The sequence below is a fragment of the Haliaeetus leucocephalus genome, unplaced genomic scaffold (genome assembly GCF_000737465.1).
Source record: "Haliaeetus leucocephalus isolate CR32 unplaced genomic scaffold, Haliaeetus_leucocephalus-4.0 Scaffold32, whole genome shotgun sequence".
Classification (NCBI taxonomy): domain Eukaryota; kingdom Metazoa; phylum Chordata; class Aves; order Accipitriformes; family Accipitridae; genus Haliaeetus; species Haliaeetus leucocephalus.
The window spans coordinates 151,775-172,740 of NW_010972468.1; the positions used below are offsets into that span (position 1 = coordinate 151,775).

The 20,966-nt window shown below is 39.3% G+C and overlaps 1 protein-coding gene across 3 annotated transcripts in view; it reads right to left on the reverse strand.

Annotated features, from left to right (window-relative positions):
• Positions 1 to 20,940, reverse strand: part of AKAP11 (A kinase (PRKA) anchor protein 11) — a 46,783-nt gene extending 25,843 nt beyond the window's left edge. For all 3 annotated transcript variants that reach the window (XM_010576461.1, XM_010576453.1, XM_010576443.1), the window contains exons 1-6: positions 20,846 to 20,940; positions 12,894 to 13,001; positions 6,721 to 6,837; positions 3,085 to 3,132; positions 1,462 to 1,596; positions 199 to 463 (exon numbers count right to left, since the gene is read on the reverse strand). In XM_010576461.1, coding sequence (XP_010574763.1) covers positions 199 to 463; positions 1,462 to 1,596; positions 3,085 to 3,132; positions 6,721 to 6,837; positions 12,894 to 12,953 — 625 coding nt within the window. In that variant the 5' untranslated portion in view covers positions 12,954 to 13,001; positions 20,846 to 20,940. The remainder of the gene's footprint in view (positions 1 to 198; positions 464 to 1,461; positions 1,597 to 3,084; positions 3,133 to 6,720; positions 6,838 to 12,893; positions 13,002 to 20,845) is intronic.
• Positions 20,941 to 20,966: the final 26 nt, after the last annotated feature.

Genomic DNA, 20,966 nt, shown 5'->3' on the forward strand with positions numbered 1-20,966 from the left:
ACTATTTGATCTGCATCCGACACCAAGATTAGAATCTTTGGTTTATGGGTTGATAAACTGTTGTGAAAAGAAGAGTAAAAAAATTAAATTTTCAATTGCATAATATTATTATTTATTTACATTTACTTTCTCATTAAATCCTGACAGCCTAAATTTCAAGTAACAATTTCTACAAGTCAACAGCATGCAAGAACTTACCAGCACTTTGTGTCTTTGAAGGCTCATCTTCATCTAAGTGTTCAAAAGCAGTGACAAAATCATCCTCAATTGAAGAAACTGACTGATTAGTGTCATCATCTTCTCCATGGGATGTCTCTGTTTGATGTTTTTGCGATAGGTTTATTTCCACTGCATATCTTATGCCTGTGGTATACTTGCTCAGCAAGGTAAATATATAATCAACTTTGATCCTTGGGAATGAAGGAGACAGTCTCATCACACAAAACACTTCAGGAAGTTGATTCTTGAAAAAGAGAGCAACAAGAAAACAAACATAACAATCTTAGAATGACTTCAACTGTCAGGAGTAGCAAGGGATTCCTTCAATGCATTTTTACAAAGAGTACACAATTTACAAATCTTTTAAAGATATGAAAATGAATGGAACAGTTTCTGTAGAGTGATAGTTAAAATCACTTACTCATTTTCATAACTCCTGCATTCTGAAGAAATCATTGAAATAAAACAAAGAAAAGGTTGTGTAATACAACCCTGATAATATGTAGTCAAGAATCTATTAAAGAATGCATATTAAAAATCTCTAGAGGAAGACAGTATTTCAAAGCATGTTTACGTTGAATACTACTCCAATTTATAGGATATTTGTTTCTTTAAGGTATTTTTTACCTTACATGCCACATAATTAAATTTAACATATATGATTAATTGATATGGCTTTAAGTAGTTTGCTTTAACAACATTTATAATTGGAAATAATATAATTAAGATAATAATAATATTGGAAATAATACTGAAATAAAAATAAGGAAAATTACATCATTAACAGCATTTATAAATGTAAACATTTTTTTAGTAAGAAAAGAGCCCACTGAGTTTTACGAACGCCTGACATTCTCATAATTTTTGGCACCTCTGTTTCAAGAGGAAAAGTCTGCTGAGGATGAAAGCAATATCTGAGAAGAGCACAGACAGGTAACTTGGCAAGTTTCATCTTTCCAAACTGGCAGTGAAAGGCACTATAGCCTAGCAGAAGCATGGGATCAGCACCATAATTAAATATTTGTTAAATATATTCTGTTAATAATACAGCACTTGAAAGCACCAAGTTTGAGATTTTCTAAGATTTATTTTAAAGAAACTGCAGAAATACAACAACATTAATACTCCTGTGGCTACGATGGCCCAAAACCAAAAGCAAGGCGTGATATGACTAAACTCTTTATGAGGCCAAATATAATGCTTCTGTAACTAAGACATGCAAGAAGACACAAAATTTTTTACCTGATGTTTCATGATGTAAGGTTTTGCCAAGGTTTTCTTCACATCTTTTAGAAATATAACCTCATTTTCTTTTAGTTTGCACAACTGGAGTGATTTCAGAACATCTGGAAGCTCTACAGAAACAGCTGCCAACTCCTGATTTAAATATACAAACACATTGAGAATATAAAGTGAAAAAAATCACAAGTAAACGTTAATGGTTTTGATCTCATATCCCCTCTAAATAGTAACAGCTGCTAATTTTGGTAAAGCTGCTCTTTTCTCCCCTATTTCTTGCCGCATCCCTCACTTACTCTCTAACTGTGGTGTAAAGCTCATGTAAACAAACTTTAATTCAGTCTGCACTCATCTCCAGCTCACTCTTCTACCAAAAGAAATTCCACTGTTTCTCAGGGGCCAAGAGAGTCTTAAAAGTCACAGAGGAGAATCCTGTAAGCACTGAAAAGCAGCTGCACATCCTACAAGGTACACAACTACAAAGAGAACACTGAACTCAGCTAATAATAATGGTTCTCAGAGGATCTCTACATGCTCTTAGTGTGCTTTATTGCAATGGTGTTTTAGCCCCCTATTACAAAAACAGGGACAAGGCACTTCTTTAAGCATGATCTTGGATAACTTTTAGATTTAACTAATACAGAAAAGGCCTATGAAAGATCTATGGGGTTTTTTTTAAATAGTGTAAACACTAGTGATCCAAAGCAAGTCTCCATAAACCTATTCAGCCCAGTTTTCTCTAAATTCCACCTGACTCTAGACCATCAAATAGTTCTTACTCATACTTGAAAGAATGTCTAGCACTATTATCATTTAATTAATTAGCAACATTGATACAACTCTGAATACAAATGGATTCAGAGTATCTGTTATTCATTTTTAAACATCAGCAAACTATTACAGCAATCTCTGTCTACTAAGATCTAGACAAAGTAGAAGTGTGGAATTGCACTGTAAAGATGTATGTTATGGATTATACTTGTGTAAATTGCGCAGGAAGATTAAATCCTTAACTTCTTAAAATGGCACAGCACAACCACACTAGTTTGTTACACTTCCCCTTTTAAAACAGTATTTCCTCATCTAACTCTCCAGAATATCTTAAGGCATAACCATAATACCGACTCCTGGTCCCTCACCAGCAATTCACAGCTAGCAGTCAATTCAGTAAAGTTTTAGCTTTGCAGATGACACTTGTACCATATTAATAAGCACAACTCTACTAAGGAGAAGGTTACAAACCAAAATACTGATACACAAAGGTTTTTAACAAGAACAAAAAAGCCCACCCCAAACCCACAACCAACCAAATCCCTCTCACCCTCCAACCACGCTCCACACAAAACAAATGCCCCCCCACTTTAAGTAAGATGTTCCAGATCACTCTAATACAAAGGCTGACCCAGGTAGTATTTTAAATACATATAAAACACTGATGAACATATTAAAATATTTATTTTCTACCTTTCAACAATATTTAAAACTTAGGTTTTTAAATGCTCAGGATACATGTATTTCATTTCTCAAACACCAAAATTCCTTCATCTAAAAAACTAGGTACTACTTAGAAGAAATCACCGGTGCTGAAGAACATTATTTTCCGATATAGATAGATACATACTGTACCTGCAAATGAGCAGTACCCATCTCTTCAGCAAAACCTATAAATGTAATCTGTAAAATAAATACATGAATATACTGAAGTACAGAAAAGAACTTACTCATTTTCTGCAGATATTAATGAGTTAAAAATTCAGCAGGCTTTACCGTAAAGCTTCAGTCTACTGCCACGAAAACCATACCTTAAGGTAGCATAGCAAAGAATAGTAACGCTATACTATTTGACTTGTGAAAGGTCAGATCAGACTCAAGAGCATATACAACATTTAAAACCCACTACACAGAAATTTTTCTAGTCGCCTATTGGCTGGTATACACTGAGCAACACATACAAGCCTCATTACATCTGTTAAAATAAACATGATTTTGCAAAGATCAGTGCTCATCTGTCCTTGCTTCAGGCTGGACACATATAAAACATTTCCAGTCTGAAATCTGTCCCTGCTAACAAACTGGGAAGCATTTGGATATACTGAAAAGAGCATAATGCCAGCACATTATACAATTTACCATGTAAATTGATTTAGCCTAAGGCCAAAACACAACAGATTACTTCAGCCACATGTTTGCATGCAATATCCAAGCAGACAAACCCCTAAAGTAAAAGAATTAAAATATTCAACCTCAAAAAAAAAGGTCTTGTCAGGCTCAGGAACCTGGAATATGTCAGAAATGTCAGCTTTACCTAAGGTTTTTGTGCTTGTGCACAGGGGAGATATTTTATCACATATTGCCCCTCTCTTCTGTCTCCACGTGTCTTGTATCATTCAACACGGACAGACCAAAGAGAGTCAGTATTCTGTCTTGCCTTCATTCTTCAGTGTCAGATCATGACCTATTTTGCAACCACTACTCAAACTTTGTTTCAGATTTCCTCAGTTCTCATTTAGTGTTTCCCTAATGACAAATCAATAGGGTATCTGCATGCTCCAAAAAAAACCCAAGGCTACAGCTCATACTAATCTCAAGCCACAGCTCATGCTAAATTCTAGCAGCTACTCCCTGTTACTCTAAGGTAGTCAGTTGGTTCTCAAGCTTAAAACCAGCAAAGAACATCACTATGTTTATAATCATTTATTATTAACTGGTTCAGCTACTTGCTTGTGTATACACAGAATCTCTGAAATGGACAGAACTAGAAAAAAAAATGGCTAAAGAACAATTCTGTTTTGAACTGTACTTGAGTTCTGAGTATGTTATTTCAAAGTGTGACCAAAAAAGACCCCAAACTTTCTTTTAAACTGAAATCATACTAAAATATGAAAAATTCCGACTTGTTTATTTCAGAGGGCCTCATGCTGGGAAGCTACTGTGCCCCCAGAAAAGATCTTCCTGTTTACATCCACTTATCCTTATTTCAGTTATGACAACATCATAAATGAAACAATGCTTCACAGTAGCATTACAAATAGCTCCAGACAAATTACAGGTCTCCAGCACTGTATTCACTGTGTTAACTACGAAACGATCCTGTTTGAGCAACATACCCTTCAACTCCTACATCTTTTCTTCAACTCCTAAATCTTTTATCTGCACAATATCTGCAAGACACCCTTCAACTTCTACATCTTTTTATCTGTACAATACCTACAATATGAACTGAATTCCTCCACAGAAGAGGCGAAATAGCAAACAATTTAAAGGACTTAAAAAAAACCCCTAGTTCTCTGAAGAACATTTTGGGAGGCTTTAGTGTTTGTTGCTGTTGGGGTTTTTTTGGTAGTTTGGGTTTGGTTTTTTTAATGGGTGTTTGCTCTTTTGTCTTCTTACATGCCCCTTCCTCTTCCTCAAGATAATGATTCCAATCCTTTCCTCCTCCCACGGGATAACTCATTGTACAAGACAGGGCAGTGTGCAGGAGTCACAGCTTCACACAAATGAAGGCCAGCCAGCCCATATGTACACTGACGGGCCAGCAGACTCCTGTCAAAGAGACCACACCACTGCCAAGTCTGCCTACTTTTGCATCAGTGACCACACTGATTTGGATTTCTTTACTGTGCCCAAACTCCAGTTTTCACAGAAAAATAATCACCTTTTAATACCTCAAACATGTCTGAAGTTAGTACACCAGTTCATAAGCTGTTGGGGAGTAGGCCAGGGAGATAGAAAGGCCAACAGTCGGCAACACAAGTCTTTTCTTTAAACTAAAAATAGTGTATGAGACACTGTATTTGAAGGTTATCATAACCCACGGGTACAGAGGAAACGAACTAAAATGGTACAGGAAAACCTAAATCCTGGTTTTCGTAAGTCTGAGTAATTATCTATGCAGTCCTAATAATGTTCTTTTAACGTTATTCTGCATATAGGTGTCTTTCCCTGTATTTTTGTAAGAAAAAAAATACCTGTTCTGTGGCAGGATATTGACCCTCTTACATTTCAACCACAGGGCTCTTAATTGCTTGAACTAATAAGGTACCTAAATATAGTCAGCTATTTTTCTCCATAGGGACCATTATTACAGGCATATAAAACACATTGCCAGCTATTTGTCAGGTATTTGCTACAAGACAAGAAGAAAGGAGCGGGGCGGGGGGGAGGACACAACGTTTGAGGGGTTTGTAGATTCTAGAGTATGGTCTGTCCAAACAGACACAGACAAGGGTTTGCCCACTCCTCCACTCCTTAGCTCTTCTTCCTTACCTCTAATCTGTCACAGCTCTTCACCTTTCACAAATTCAGCTTCTTGCCTGCTCCCCAAACATTCCATATGGTCACAACCTCACCATCCAGCCAGTCCCAAAAACCCTGGTGTTGTGTTATCCAGGCAATCCTAACTCATCTCTGCTGGTCACACAATCTGCCTCTTCCCTTCTTCCTGCTACTCGTTACCCAATTCATCAGTCTTCGCTAACCACTTCCCAAGTCTTTTTTGCTTTATTTTTCCTTATCTCACCTCCTCTGCCTGGCCAGTTCAGGTCATCCTTTCCTCCTCTAAGCTCCTTGTCAAGCCTGCCAACTACTACTTAGCAGTCTTGTAAGACACTTAATACAAGATACATAGTACACATCGTTTCTTACTTTTTCCTCTTCCCTTTAGAGAAGCTGCTGTTAGTCTTGTAACTCAAATAGCTCTAGTCATTCCTCCTCACAACTTGAGATTTACCTAGACAGTCCTGCATTCTGTCCAGGTCTACTTCTTTTATCTCCAGACCTTGTCCAGCTTTTGGCCCCTCTGTATTAATGTAAAAGAAGTCTAGATCTGCAATATTAAGGCTTCACCTTTTAGTGCTGAGCACAGGGCAAACAAGAGTAATCACTTTAACTTTTATCTTCAGACCTGGATCAGAATGTTCTGCTACTTTGTTAGGATACCATCCATACAACCTCGATCACAGGAGTGCTCACAAATGGAGTACACCCAGTTATACAATTCTTACAAAATCATCTATCTACACATTTTGGTTTTTTAGTTTCACAAATCCTACAAAGCAGAGAAATGTCATCTTGAAATATCACAGGTCTTTTCAAGATTACAGTGACTGAATTCAAGAATGACAATAGAGGGTACAGATTTTACGGCCAGTAACTTGCAGCATTGTTCACATTTACTATTCCGCAACTTTGCATACTGCTTCAAGCTAAATCATTTTCTCTCATAGCCACAAAATATACATAAATGGTCAGGTTATGCCAAACCTCAATAAAATTATCTTGTTCTTCCCGATTTAGACATCCCTCTGCTGATACATTGCATAACTCTTTTCTGCTGTGTAGCAGTGACTTCATAGAGTGCAGTACACCTTCACCAAAACTCTGAAAAACAATGAAAAAAATATAAGAAAAAAATGCATTTTCGGTTTTGGATACAGGGTCCGTCCATCAATCCCCTGCCCCCCAGTAGGTTTCCCTACTCTAAGTACTACTTCAAATTACTTTTTATATAAATCACCAAGTTTGAAGTTTAAATTTAGTTCAGGACATGGAACTGAAACAGTTAAGTTGTTTTCTTCAAGCAGTACTTTTGTTAGAAAAGAAGTTGACCATTCTGTATTAAAAAAAAGAAGAGATGAGAACATGCAGACTTGGAAAAAAGAAACAGATGAATCCAAGAAAAAATCCAAGCCCCATCTATTCCTTCCATCAAAGCCTGTATAGGGAACTTTTCCATCAGCTTTTCCTTAGAAAGGACGAAAAGCAAATTTAGCCATGAAAAGTAAAGGAGGTGGCTTCAAAAGTCAGAGGGGAAGAAAAATAAACAAAAAAAAAAAAACAACAAGAAAATCCACACACATCTTCCTTTCCCATTCCTTGAACAATATGAAACAACTGTAACTTAATCCCATGTAAATACTTCTTGCAACACTTCTTATATTTACACTTATGGTGACATGCAAGCACCCACAGATGGCTAAAAAAGGCTTAAGCATCTAAAACTTTCTCCAAGTGTAACAAAGTGCAGCAGAACAAAAGAATTATCATCTCTGGTATCTGAAGGCAAATAAAACAAGATGACAGAACAACAACAGAAACTGGTTCATTCAGCTTGTAAAAAAGACAGCATCCTCTAACTTGTTTTAGAAAGTTAGCAACCTTTTTTTATTATTATTATTTTAAACCTGTCATCTTCTCTAGCAAGTAGTTAAGAAGACAAATAAGATCACAATACGGTTATAAATTGTTAATCCAGTTACTTACTCTATGTGATTGCCCTGTTAAAAATGAAGTGAGAAATCAGTTTGTTCAACTTATGACAAGTTATTTCAAATTTGCATAGCTTCTTAAACAATAGCAGAAGTGCTAGATAGCCAAATTTAGTCAGAGAATGTTTTGCATTTCTGATACTCCCACAGCAAGAACAATCCCTTTATGGTAAAAAGTGAACTTACGTATTACAGTTAAACCTCAATAAAGATTTATGGGCTTTTTGCTGGAGAAAAAATGGTATCAAGTACTACTACATGGGAAGCCAAATTATTATAGCATGGCCAGTGTCACCATGCTTGTGCTCACAGCAATACAAAATTAGGCAAGCATTTCTAGAATGAAGAGACAAAAGCAAAATAGAAACTTCCACTTCAGGATCCTTGAGATTACCAAAATATATTTCAGAATGATAGCAAACAAGGCTCAGACTACCACTCTGACAGCCAAGGCCAAGTGACATTAAAGCTATCAAAACAGTAATTTTTATGGAAAAGTAACAGCTGAACTATTTTAAAATGCGTTTGAAGCAGTCATTGGATCATTTGAAATAAATTAATGAAGTGTTCCTCTAATTTTCACTTTCATCTACTACTTTGCCCCCACGTTTAGTTGCAATTTACCTCCACACATTCGTAATATATCTTTGTACTTCCAAAAGTATGCTGACAGTGTCTTTCTCTTTGATTCTCTGGATCTTCCAAATTGGTGGCTGTGATACCAATATTGCTCAAAGACTCTTCCCCAGTAATTCCTCCATTCATCTCATACAATAGTCACTTGTGAAGTCAAGCAAGCATGTTGAAATGTCTCATATTCAGCTTCTACAATAATTTAATGAGTCACAGCACTCAAAACAGTAATTAAAAAAAAAAAGGTCACACAACTTGACCTGCTAATTTTCTGCAGACCAACAGTGATCCAGTTTGAGAAGGGCTCATCTTTATTCTCCAGTAGTTAGGTTTTCTAAGGCTACAAACTATTACATCTACCTTATTTATAAGCAAGTACTTTTCCCTAGTTTAACATCCTGAAAGGCAGGATGGATAACCAGAACAGGAGTATGGTATTAGGAACTACTGAGGTGAAGGAAAATTCAAAATTTTGGAGAATACTAAGTTGAAGTGGGAGAATAAGAAAGATGCAGCAATTGGGAAAATCTCCCTCAGGTCTGGAACAACCAGCATACAAGACTATACGTAGGTCTGGTAGCACACTGATGGTGGCACTACATTAACTGAAGAGATAAAATATCCATATCTAAAAAGGAGGAAGTGATGCATGTTTTTAAGATCATATTAATGAATATTAAAAAGTTCAGAACATGCAAAGAATAAAGATATGGAAATTAACAACCACAAAACATACATAGAGAAAAGATTTCATCTATCTGGACTTCCATGGATTATTTACACTGAAATATACGAAAAGTTAACAAAACCAGAAAAAGACAGAATTTACTAAAAGAGCTGTTTCCGTAAAAGAATCTTCCTGAATGAAGATAGCAAAGTGGGTTTTTTGAGGATATAGTAGATGTAGGTCAGTAACCCAGTAATAGCAAATCATACAGGAAGAACTTGTTCAACGTGAGAGTATTTTAAAATGCAACCATAGGAAGTACAAAGTTACGTCCTTAAAAACCAAAAGCAGGTTTTAAAATAGAATTGTGAATTCACAAGCTGGGAAATAGAAGACCTGAGTTGACTTCTTGATCACGGTATAGCAACAAATGGTCAAATAGCAAACGTGACACTAGTATGCATCCTTTAGTGAAAGAACTGACATCAGAGTCACTGAGAAGGACATCCTGTGTAATTGCACATACAGTATCATCCACATGTAAAAGAAGATTAACTCACAACAAGCACAGAAAGTAGGACTATGAAGGATAATCACTGGAATGCAGAGGCTTTCACATAAAAGCAGACTAAAACCTCACTTTACAGAGTTTCCAAAAACCAAGGCTGACAGAGGACAGATAGTCAACTGTAAAAACATCACAAGGGCGAGCATCAGCAAAAGAAAAAAAACTATTTAAGCTGAAGAATAATGACATCCGTGAACAAACAGGTATAAATTTGCTGTGAATAGCTTCAGCCTGGAATTCGTAAGATTCTTAGCTATTACAGTAGTGTGGTTCAAAAAAAATTTAAAAAGACCAGTAGGGGTTTTTTTGGGGGGTTTGTTTTTTTTTTTTCAATCTCCCCTCATTAATTGTGAGACTATATTTAATTTTTTTTTCATATTCTTATCAAAATTGTGTTTGTGACAGCAAAGGACTCCTATCCAACAGACAATGAAATCAAGTTCTCTCACAACCCCAGTGTAGGACACAGGCAACTACATTAACAACTGAAAACCAGTAAGGCCGGTGTACTCCTTCCTCACAGAAATTCAGTCACATGTCTCACAAGAAATCCTATTTCAATTGCAATTGTACCAGGGGAAAACACAAATATCCTCAAGTGTTCACAGAGCAAGACAGACTTGAACAATGAAAATCCTTGTCATGCCTCTAGCTCAAATGAGCAATTCAAAGTTTTGCATTGTCCCCTTTGTGGCCAGCAAATCAAGAAGTCATTATCTATGGATCCTTCACAGTACGCTGGAGGAAATTCTACACTAATCAGTCTCATGAACTATTTTAAACAACTGCTCTCTAATATTTCTAATAACCCACAAACCTGTAAGATGCCACAATCTGCAGAGAAATCAAGTCCAGTGCTGGAGACTCATGTTTACTCTGCTCTTAAGTAACAAAGCAGCTCTTCCTGATTTCATGCGCTGGAAGACTTAAATGGACTGAATATTTTGAAGTCATTTTGGAAAAAATGGAAACTTAGGTTTTAAATGTGCATACCACAACCATACACTGACTGTTAAGAGCTACTACTGCAACAATTCCTGTTAAGTATTACAAAGAGGACATGAATAAGACCGCAAGCTGCAAAGACATAAGATGAAACGTGGTGCAACTCTGACCATCCTACTGCCTGGCTCTGTGAGAAAGGATGAAAAGTTCCACACTATAATCTAAGTAGCCACCCCTCAGGGAAACATCAAGAGAAGGCAGCCACAGACCAAAACACTGGAGTCTGGCTGTATGAATATGTAGAATTCTGCAAGACACCCCAGAAGGGTTGAATTCATGTTCCTAGAACCACACAGTCCAGAATGCTCAATGGCAATTAACGGAGCAGTTCACAGAGCTAATATTTTAGGCAACCATTACAGTCAGTGAGGAATCACTGGTCACTGTCATTATTAGAAAGATGTTTTTGCAACGCAAAGGTCTGAAAACCTAGGGGAAGGTTGTTGGTTTGTTTGTTTTGTTTTTTAAATTGAAGAAGAAAAACAAATAAAGGGCAGACTTAAAAAGTCCTCTAGAATTGGTTTATGTTCAGGTTAAGAATGCAAAATGACTTGACTGCAGTTAAAGAACTCCTTTTGAGCTGGAGACTTCTCATTTACCAATAAAATAAAAGTCTTTTAAACCGTGTGTCTTAAAAGTGAAAGAATTTCACCCATAATTACAAGCTGCTTAATATATGGCAGTTAACACTCCCTATCAGGACCTGGAACAACTGATTACCTGCCTGGCAGTCCCATAATGCTTACCTTTGCCTTCAAGCAGTTTCTGCAGGACCTATAACACAGACACTGTTTCCTTAAAACAACAAAATCTACTTACGGATAAAAATAATGCAATTTTCATGTGACAAGATACTTCCTTGCCCAGTGTCTCCTCTTAAGCGTTGCACACACTCGCAAGTAAGGAATTTATTAGTAACCAGGAAAGACCTAGAAAAACTCATTTGTATTCAACTACTTTGAGAAGTATGATTGGATAAATATATTTGTTCCTTCAGGGTAAACTGCAACTTTCATTTCAGTAAGTGCTTATAGAAGCTGCAAGAAAATTTGAGGGAGAGTATTTATGTTCTCCAAGCTAAACTGACAAAATTTGAAAGAATAAATAAATAAATACTGTTGAAAAAACCCACTAATCTTTCATAAGTGCTAGACATACTTTCTTTTTCAGCAAAGCACTGCCTCGACGTTCATGTAAACACAATGATAAGCCAGTCAAGAAACCAAGATCTAAAGATATTACAGTAAACCCTAATACAGACTTCACAGAACAGTTTTCAGTGAACACTACATATTCATATTTTATTACATATAAACTTGAAAAATCTATGCTTAGAATAAAAGTTATACTCCAATAAACAAGGCAAATTTTAGCAAATAAATACATCATGATTTCATCATATCACCTTGTCATGGTTTAACCCCAGCCAGCAACTAAGCCCCACGCAGCTGCTCACTCCCTTCTCCCCTACCCAGTGGGATGGGGGAAAGAATCAGAAAAAAGAAAAAAAAAAAAAAGTAAAACTTGTGGGTTAAGTAAGAACAGTTTAATAAGACAGAAAAGAAATATAATACCAATAATAATATAACAATAATAATAATAAAAAAAAGAATTGGAATTTACAAAACAAGTGATGCACAATGCAATTGCTCACCAGTCGCTGACCTATGCCCAGCCAGTTCCCGAGCAGCGATCTGCTCCCTACCCCCCACCCACTCCCTGCCCTGGCCAACTCCCCCCAGTTTATATACTGGGCATGATGTCACATGGTATGGAATATCCCTTTGGCCAGTTTGGGTCAGCTGTCCTGGCTGTGTCCCCTCCCAATTTCTTGTGCCCCTCCAGTCTTCTTGCTGGCTGGGCATTGGAAGCTGAAAAATCCTTGACTTAGTCTAAACACTACTCAGCAACAACTGAAAACATCAGTGTCTTATCAACATTCTTCTCATACTGAATCCAAAACATAACACGATACCAGCTACTAGAAAGAAGATTAACTCTATCCCAGCCGAAACCAGAACACACCTTAAAACAAAAGGCAAAGACAAAAGGCAAAAGCATGCGTCCCTTCCTTAAATTATTCTGTCTCCCAGTTCCATTACACTAAATATGCCAAAGCATAAAGCAAAGGCAGTTTATTTGCCTCCCTGAAATGTTAAGACAACCAAAATTAAAACATATAAAGAAAAAAAAAAAAAAAAAAACAACATCCTACCAGTTCACTTGGTTCATTATTAGACTGTTGCAATAAAGATTGAAAAGCTCTGAAATGTTTTTTTTAAATACAGATAATTACCTTTTTCACAGATATTCTCGGTTTCATTCGATTGCTCTGAGCCCTGGCATACATATCCATGATTTTACCAATCTCAGTATTCGATGAAAGAAGTCAGCTCAAAAATACCTAGGAAAAACATTTATACTTGATTATTTTATGTTTCCCCATTTAGTTTGTATACATTCTGAAAATGCAAATAGGCAAAACAAGAAGCAATAAAACCAATTATAAAGCATTTTAAAACCAAGAAAGATTAAACAGTACACCATCCATACTGACTGTTGCCTTTTTAAAAAAAGTACTGCCTTAATGATTTTTAAAATGACGTACAAAATGTGAAGCACAAACCAACCAATGTTAGTTCCAACATTTTTCTTTAACTAGATTTCAAGGCTGCATTGGCAGGGGGGAGGAACTTTACATTAAATACTGTTTCACTATTGCTGATACTCTGGTGAAGTTTATCAGCAGATTCCTGTACCATACAACGCACTGGAACTACCCTTCAATAATCTCGAGAGAAAAAACATACTACCTACCCACTCAATCAACTGGCTTATTTATTTCTGTCAACTGTAAGTACTACAGACAAACACATGTGACTCCTGTTTAGGCTAACAGATATCAACAATCCTGTTCTCTGGCACTGCTCTGGGCAGTCCTGTCTCTGCTGGTGTAACAGGGGGGGATCAAAGATACATTTATCAAAGTAGGTCAGAAGAGTTTCTGGTTGAGTCAGCTACCCTTATTGATCGTTAAGTCTAATTCTAACAACAAGAACAAAAAAAAATTATAGCAATGAAATCAGAACAAGTTTTTCAAGTTTCTCTGTTTAACCAGCAGCAATGAAAAGAAACAGAATAATCTAGTTTGTTTCATTCATCTCTACATGCCCTAAAACAGGCAATAAATATAGGGTATTAATAAAGACAAAAAGCATGTGCTGGGCTTTTAAGTTCTATACAAGTTTTAATACTTCATCTTTTCCCACAGTCACACGATTTAGCCAGGAAAAGGAACTCCTAGCCTATCCAAAATGAACCAGGGAAGGAGCAAATGCATGTAAAAATGACTGCAAAATAAAAAAGAAACACCAAGACATCAGAGTATAGGCCTCCTGTGCACAACTGACCAGCTTGGTTTTCTCGATCTCATCTCAACCACATATTTAACCTTTATATGGGACAGAAATATTTATATGGGTTTGTTCTTGAGTATATGTAGTTTAAATAAGAGTAGTGGCATCAAGTAATTGTATTCTTCTTCTTCCATCCCCAGGACTGATAAAAGTAAAACCTCCCCAAGTATGCAATAGCAAGAGATTCTTAGGTACATCTATTCATATTCTACCTTGCTTTCTGCTTTCATTCATAAAGATGAACTTTGCTAGAATCTTAGAAAAAAAGTTACACTTAGGTAAATAAACCACAATATTTTAATCTCTGGAGCACAGCATCTCTCTTAACTGGATGTCTGAAGTTTGGAAAATTAAGACAATGACATGAAGCAGCTAGGCACATGTTAGACAGATTACATATTATATATAAATATTATCAAAATAAAAAACTCAAATCATAGTTAACTTCTGTGGATGGAAGATTAAAAACCACAATGCTTCTGTTGAGACTCATGTGTTTAAAAAAAAAAAAAGCCATGAAACAGTATCAAGCAAGAAAAAGAAACCCACCTCACTCGTCCCTACTGCTCCATCTTAAATGGCTAATCCACTCTGTTAATACAATCAAATCAGGGAAATACACATCCTTGTCCTAAGAAGAGCCATCTATGGGAAAAGCTGGTTTCTCACATAGGGTCAAGTCAATTACTTGGGCTCCACATTTTTGGACTGATGGCTCCTTGCAGCAATTTTAACAAAGCCTAGCAGAGCAAAATCATGGAGATGACTTTATAACCACGTTGGGTCCCGCGGTATTTACTCAGGTACAGCAGTCTGCAGTTACACTGCCTTTAGGCAGTAGGTTAAGTATTTTCCTGTGGCATCAGCCAGTAAACTCTGGAGACCCAAGCATCAACACAGAGCCACCTGCAGTGTCACCTACCTCATGAAACCAACAGACTTGTAAATCACAGTACAAAGACTCTGAAAGATGCTGGACAGAAACTGTACTGGTTTATCAACATAACACCATAACTATTTTGTCTTGTCTGCATCCTGTCCTTCAGTACTTGAATTATACATGTTCTCTCCACCACCTATAGCATCGTAGCTCTCCGTCACCCATTTCAGAGAAACCTTGAGGGTCTCACTTGTCCAACAATGCAACAAAACCTAAAAGTGTTCTTTTTAATATATTAAACTATTATCCATTTTCAAAAGAACAATGGTCCAATCATCTGAGAAGTACCCGTACTTTAAAGCTAACTAGAAAGGAAGTGAAAGCACTGACAAACAAAACAGCCTGGAAATAGCTTGTTTCTTGTGTAAATAAAACCTACCGTTTAAAATTATTTTTACTTCTGCATATTGTATTTGACTATTAAATTTAATTTCCTCCTACTGTAAACTCAAAAAAGGGGGGGAATAAATGGCAGAAGTATCAGATGTAAGAGGAATGGGACTTCCCTGTTACTGAGTATCAGTAGATGCCAAAAAAAAAAAATTGATCCCTCAAATAACTGATAAATACCCACACTAAGTTTAACCGTCTCCCCCTTGCTAGCAAGCTGGATCACCTTAAATGCACATAGCATGGCCAACAAACAGGAGGAGTTGGAAGCCACCATGCTGCCAGAAGGCTATGACCCAGTTGCCATTACTGAAGCTTGGTGGGACAAATCCCATGACTGGAGTGCAGCTATTGATGGGTACAGGCTGTTCAGAAGGGACAGCTGAGTTCTCTACATCAAGAACTGGACAGAGTGTGAAGAGCCGTCTCTGAAGAATAGCCACGAGCAGGTTGAAAGCTTATGGGTAAGAATCAGAGACCGAGGCAACAAAGGGAACCTTGTGGCTGGTGTCTACTGCAGGCTGCCTGACCAAGGGGAGCCCACTTATGAAGCCTTCTTACTCCAGCTACAGGAGACACCGTGCTCGCAGGCTCTCGTCCTGCTGGGGGACTTCAACCACTCCAACATCTGCCAGAAAAGTGGCAAAAAAAAAAAAGCAAAGTCGGCAATCCAGAAACTCCTGGAATGCATCAAGGATAACTTCTTAAGCCAGGTATTAGACAGTCCTACCAGAGGGGATGCGATGCTGGACCTGTTGGTCACGAATGCAAGTGAGGTAATTGGTGATGTCAAGATTGGAGGCAGCCTGGGCTGCAGGGATCATGCACTGGTGGAGTTCACAGTTCTGAGGGATATGGGCCAGGCAAAGAGTAAAGTCAGGACCCTGAATTTTAGGAAAGCAAAATTCCAGCTCTTCAAGGAGTTAGTCAATACGACCCCCTGGGAAACTGCCCTCAGGGACAAGGGAGCAGAACAGAGCTGGCAGATCCTTAAGGATGCTTTCCATAGAGTGCAAGAGATCTCGATCCCCAGGTGTAAGAAATCAGCAAAGGAGGGCAAGAAACCGGCATGCCTGAGTCAAGACCTGCTGATCAAACTAAAGGGCAAGAAGGAACTGCACAGGCAGCTGAAGCAGGGACAGGTATCCTGCGAAGAGTATAGGGATGCTGTCTGGTTGTGTAGGCATGGGGCCAGGAATGCCAAAGCATGGATGGAGGTGAACTTGGCAAGGGATGCAAAGAATAATAAGAAGGGCTTCTATAGGTATGTCAGCCAGAACAGGAAGGTCAAAGAAAGCGTACCCCCACACCCCCCTCCGAAGAGCAAGACTGGCAAACTGGTAACAACAGACAAGGAGAAGGCTGAGGCATTCCACAACTTTTTTGCCTCAGTCTTCACTGCCAACCTCTCCTCCCACACCTCTCAAGTGGATGGACCACAAGGCAGGGACTGGGGGAGCAAAGTCCCTCCCACTGTAAGAGAAGATCAGGTTTGTGAGCACCTGAGGAACTTGAACATACACAAGCCTATGGGACCTGACGAGATGCACCCCAGAGTCCTGAGGGAATTGGCTGATGTAGCTGCCAAGCCACTCTCCATGATAGTTGAAAAGTCATGGCAGTCAGGTGAAGTCCCTGGGGACTGGAAAAAGGGAAACATTACACCCATTTTTAAAAAGGGTAGAAGGGAGGACCCTGGGAACTACCAATCCGTCAGCCTCACCTCTGTGCCTGGGAAGATCATGGAATACATCCTCCTAGAAGCTCTGCTAAGGCACGTGGAGGACTGGGAGGTGATTCGACACAGCCAGCATGGCTTCACCAAGGGCAAGTCCTGCCTGACCAACCTAGTGGCCTTCTAGGATGGAGTGACTACATCAGTGGACAAGGAAAGAGCTACAGATGTTGTCTGTCTGGACTTCTGTAAGGCCTTTGACATGGTCCCCCACAACATCCTTCTCTCTAATTTGGAGAGAGATGGATTTGATGGGTGGACTGTTTGGTCGCTGAGGAACTGGTTGGATGGTCGCATCCAGAAGGCAGTGGTCAATGCGTCAACGTCCAGATGGAGATCAGTGACAAGTGGTGTCCCTCAGAGATCTGTATTGGGATCAGTACTGTGTAATACCTTCATCAAGGACATAGACAGTGGGATCGAGTGTACCCTCAGCAAGCTTGCAGATGACGCCAAGGTGAGTGGTGTGGTTGACATGCCTGAGGGACGGGATGCCATCCAGAGGGACCTGGACAAGCTCAAGAAGTAGGCCCATGTGAACCTCATGAGGTTCAACAAGGCCAAGTGCAAGGTCCTGCACCGGGGTCAGGGCAACCCCCAGTATCAATACAGGCTGGGGTATGAAGGGATTGAGAGCAGCCCTGCCGAGAAGGACTTGAGGGTACCAGGGGATGAAAAGCCAGGCACGAGCCAGCAACGTGCGCTTGCAGCCCAGAAAGCCGACCGCGTCCTGGGCTGCATCCCAAGCAGCGTGGGCAGCAGGTCAAGGGAGGGGATTCTGCACCTCTGCTCCCATCGGGTGAGAGCCCACCTGCGGTCCTGCATCCAGCTCTGGAGTCCTCAGCACAGGACAGACATGGACCTGTTGGAGCGGGTCCGGAGGAGGCACACAAAAACCATCAGAGGGCTGGAGCACCTCTGCTGTGAGGAAAGGCTGAGAGAGTTGGGGTTGTTCAGCCTGGAGAAGAGAAGGCTCTGGGGAGACCTTATTGCAGTCTTTCAGTACTTAAAGGGGGTCTACAGGAAAGCTGGAGAGGGACTCTTGACAGGGAGTGTAGTGACAGGACAAAGGGCAATGGTTTCAAACTAAAAGAGGGTAGATTTAGATTGGACATAAGGAAGAAATGTTTTACGATGAGGGTGGTGAGACACTGGAACAGGTTGCCCAGAGAGGTGGTAGATGCCCCATCCCTGTAAACATTCAAGGTCAGGCTGGACGGGGCTCTGAGCAACCTGATTGAGTTGAAGATGTCCCTGCTCATCGCAGGGGGGTTGGACTAGATGATCTTTAAAAGTTCCTTCCAACCCAAACTGTTCTATGATTCTATAAATCCATTCTTCCAGTGATTTGCTGAGGAACAGCCTTCTAATCAGACTATGTAATAAGCATTTAGTTAGCTTTTCCAATCTTGTTTGAATATATGCAAGGAGCAAAATTAAATAATCAGCTTAAGGGAATCCAACAGGAATTTTGCCAAGGATTTCACCTCTTCGTACAAATTTGTCCTATGCCTAAATTTATTAAAAGTCAGTGTGTATTGACAATCATTAGCTGACAGAAAGGAAGAAAATTTATCTTTTGTCTATAAAGTGTAAATGTGCTGAGTAAATCTCCTAAATAGCTATAGGGGCATGTGTGTACATGTGCATACCTATGTTAAAGGCACACAAGGACATGAGGAATTTGAACAATGTAGTCAATAAATTTGAACTATATTTAATATGTTCTTATTAAGTTTCCAATAAAAGATTCTAGACAATGACAACAGTATATCTATGATTATGTTTCAAAAGTATTTTTGCTGTAGTACTGTTAAAAAAAACACATGACATCCTTCTTTTTAAGAAAAAGTAATTTTTTTTTCTCTTCAACACAATGACCTGAAGCATGCCAAAGAACTTTGCTGATGATTTGCAAAAGCCAGGTTTAATCAAATACTGAGCTTTGAAAGATTCACTCCAAACATGAAGTTGAAAAATACCTTAAAAACAATAATATGCACTCTTTTATAACCTTAGCAAAACAATTGCTATTGAAAACCAAATTTAAAAAGCCTACACTGACAGCCAGGCAGAACAGTCTGATGGATGCTTCTCTATTTCTCATTTCTAATGATTTATCACTTTCACTAATTGGGTTGGCAGTCTTGAAAAAGTCCATTTATAAAATGACAAGTTGTCTTGACCACAGCCGCATCCACACTAAGAGAAGGGGGTGGGGGTGGAATACATCATTGTTGGTCAGCATTAATGACAGCTATGAAAGGTTGGATCTTCTTTTTCTTGTTTGGTTCTAATTGTCTTACATTGTATTTTTGTTACATAGAAGCATGACATGAATACCAAGCTTCACCAATTTCAAAAGAATCCTTCGTTTTCTCTGCCTAGATCATCACTGAAAATCATCACCCCCACCTTCCCCCCAGTCCTGGGCCCGGATTCTCGAATATGTCCTGGGAAAAAAAAATATTACTTGATGTACCAGCAATATCCATTAGTCTAGATTTTGTGGTTTGTGCAGTGTTTCAAGTTTCTGTACTTCATTCTGTTGTGTATTTCGTACATAACACAACTAAACCAATTAAGGGGTATTATATTTTAAGCAGTAGCATTTTCTCAAGCGATCTTTTTTCCCCTTAGAGAAAACTTCACCAGAGAATACCTTGTTTAGGGAGTACTTTTTGGGTTTGTTTGGTTTTTTTTTTTTAAGATTTTATCTTACCAAATGATTAACAGAAAGAGGCAATAATCTAATCTATTATTTTTCCACACTGAGTAAGACTTTTCACCACTATACTTCTTCAGCTGCCAACAGATTCTAAAGAACCCTTGAAGAATATGAAATTACCAGACATCAACCAAGATGGCATAATTCAATTACCATGCCTCAAAAAAATCACCTTGCCTGCAGACCAAGAAATACTCCTGGACAAATGGGACCAACATTGATTAAAAACACTTACTTTCTCCTAGAATTAATTACATATTGGCTGTATCTATCACTAAAGGCTAACTGTACAGCTCTGAAATAATCTTGCAAATACAAAGCAACATAAGACTCTTACCAAGTGTTAACATGGATAAATAAAGTGTATTGCATTACCATTGATTTTAGTACCACTGATCTTCTCCAGATACAATATAAGTTCTTTTTTTTTTCCCTCCCTGTTTCACTCTGGTATTGCATCAGGGCTTCAATAAGAAAGCTGTAATACAGGACCTAGAGTTCATAGCCTTTTTTTTTTTTTTCTCCCCCTCCACATTGGATATTGGGGGAAAACAGAGAAAGGTAGTTCAGTCATAACAAAGCAAGCCCCTCACAAGAACCACGAAAGCAAACGAGCAAATACTCGTTGTTCCTCCTCCCTTCAGGGAGGAAAGGAATTGGGAGGAGACACTTTTAAAAAAGCGCAATATCGACAACGGCGTGAACTTATTTCACCCGTGCGCACCAACCACAAGCCCCCCCGGGCGGGGGGCGCCGCGCACCCCCCCCGCCCCCCCCCCCCCCAGCCACAGCAGTCAGCCTCCAGCCGAGACTACAGACAACCCCAGCCCCGGCCGGGGTTTCAGGGGATCTCCCACCGAAGCGATGCCCCGGCAGGCCTGCAGCCATCCCCGCCTGACAGGCCGGCAGGCTGCCGCCCCCCCGCCCCGGCCCTGTGTGGGGATGGAAGCGGAGGGCCCCCTCGCCTCCCACCCACCCCCAGCAGGGCAGCGGAGGACGGCTGGGAGCGGGGAAGGAGATAACAGCGAACACCCCGTACCTGACCGCCTCCTCAGCACCCGGCACCCGCAGCCATTTCACCGCCAAAAAAGCAACGGAGCGACCGAGCGCCCGTCACGACCGCGGCGCAGCTCCCCCTCCTCCTTCTCCCTCCCCTCCTC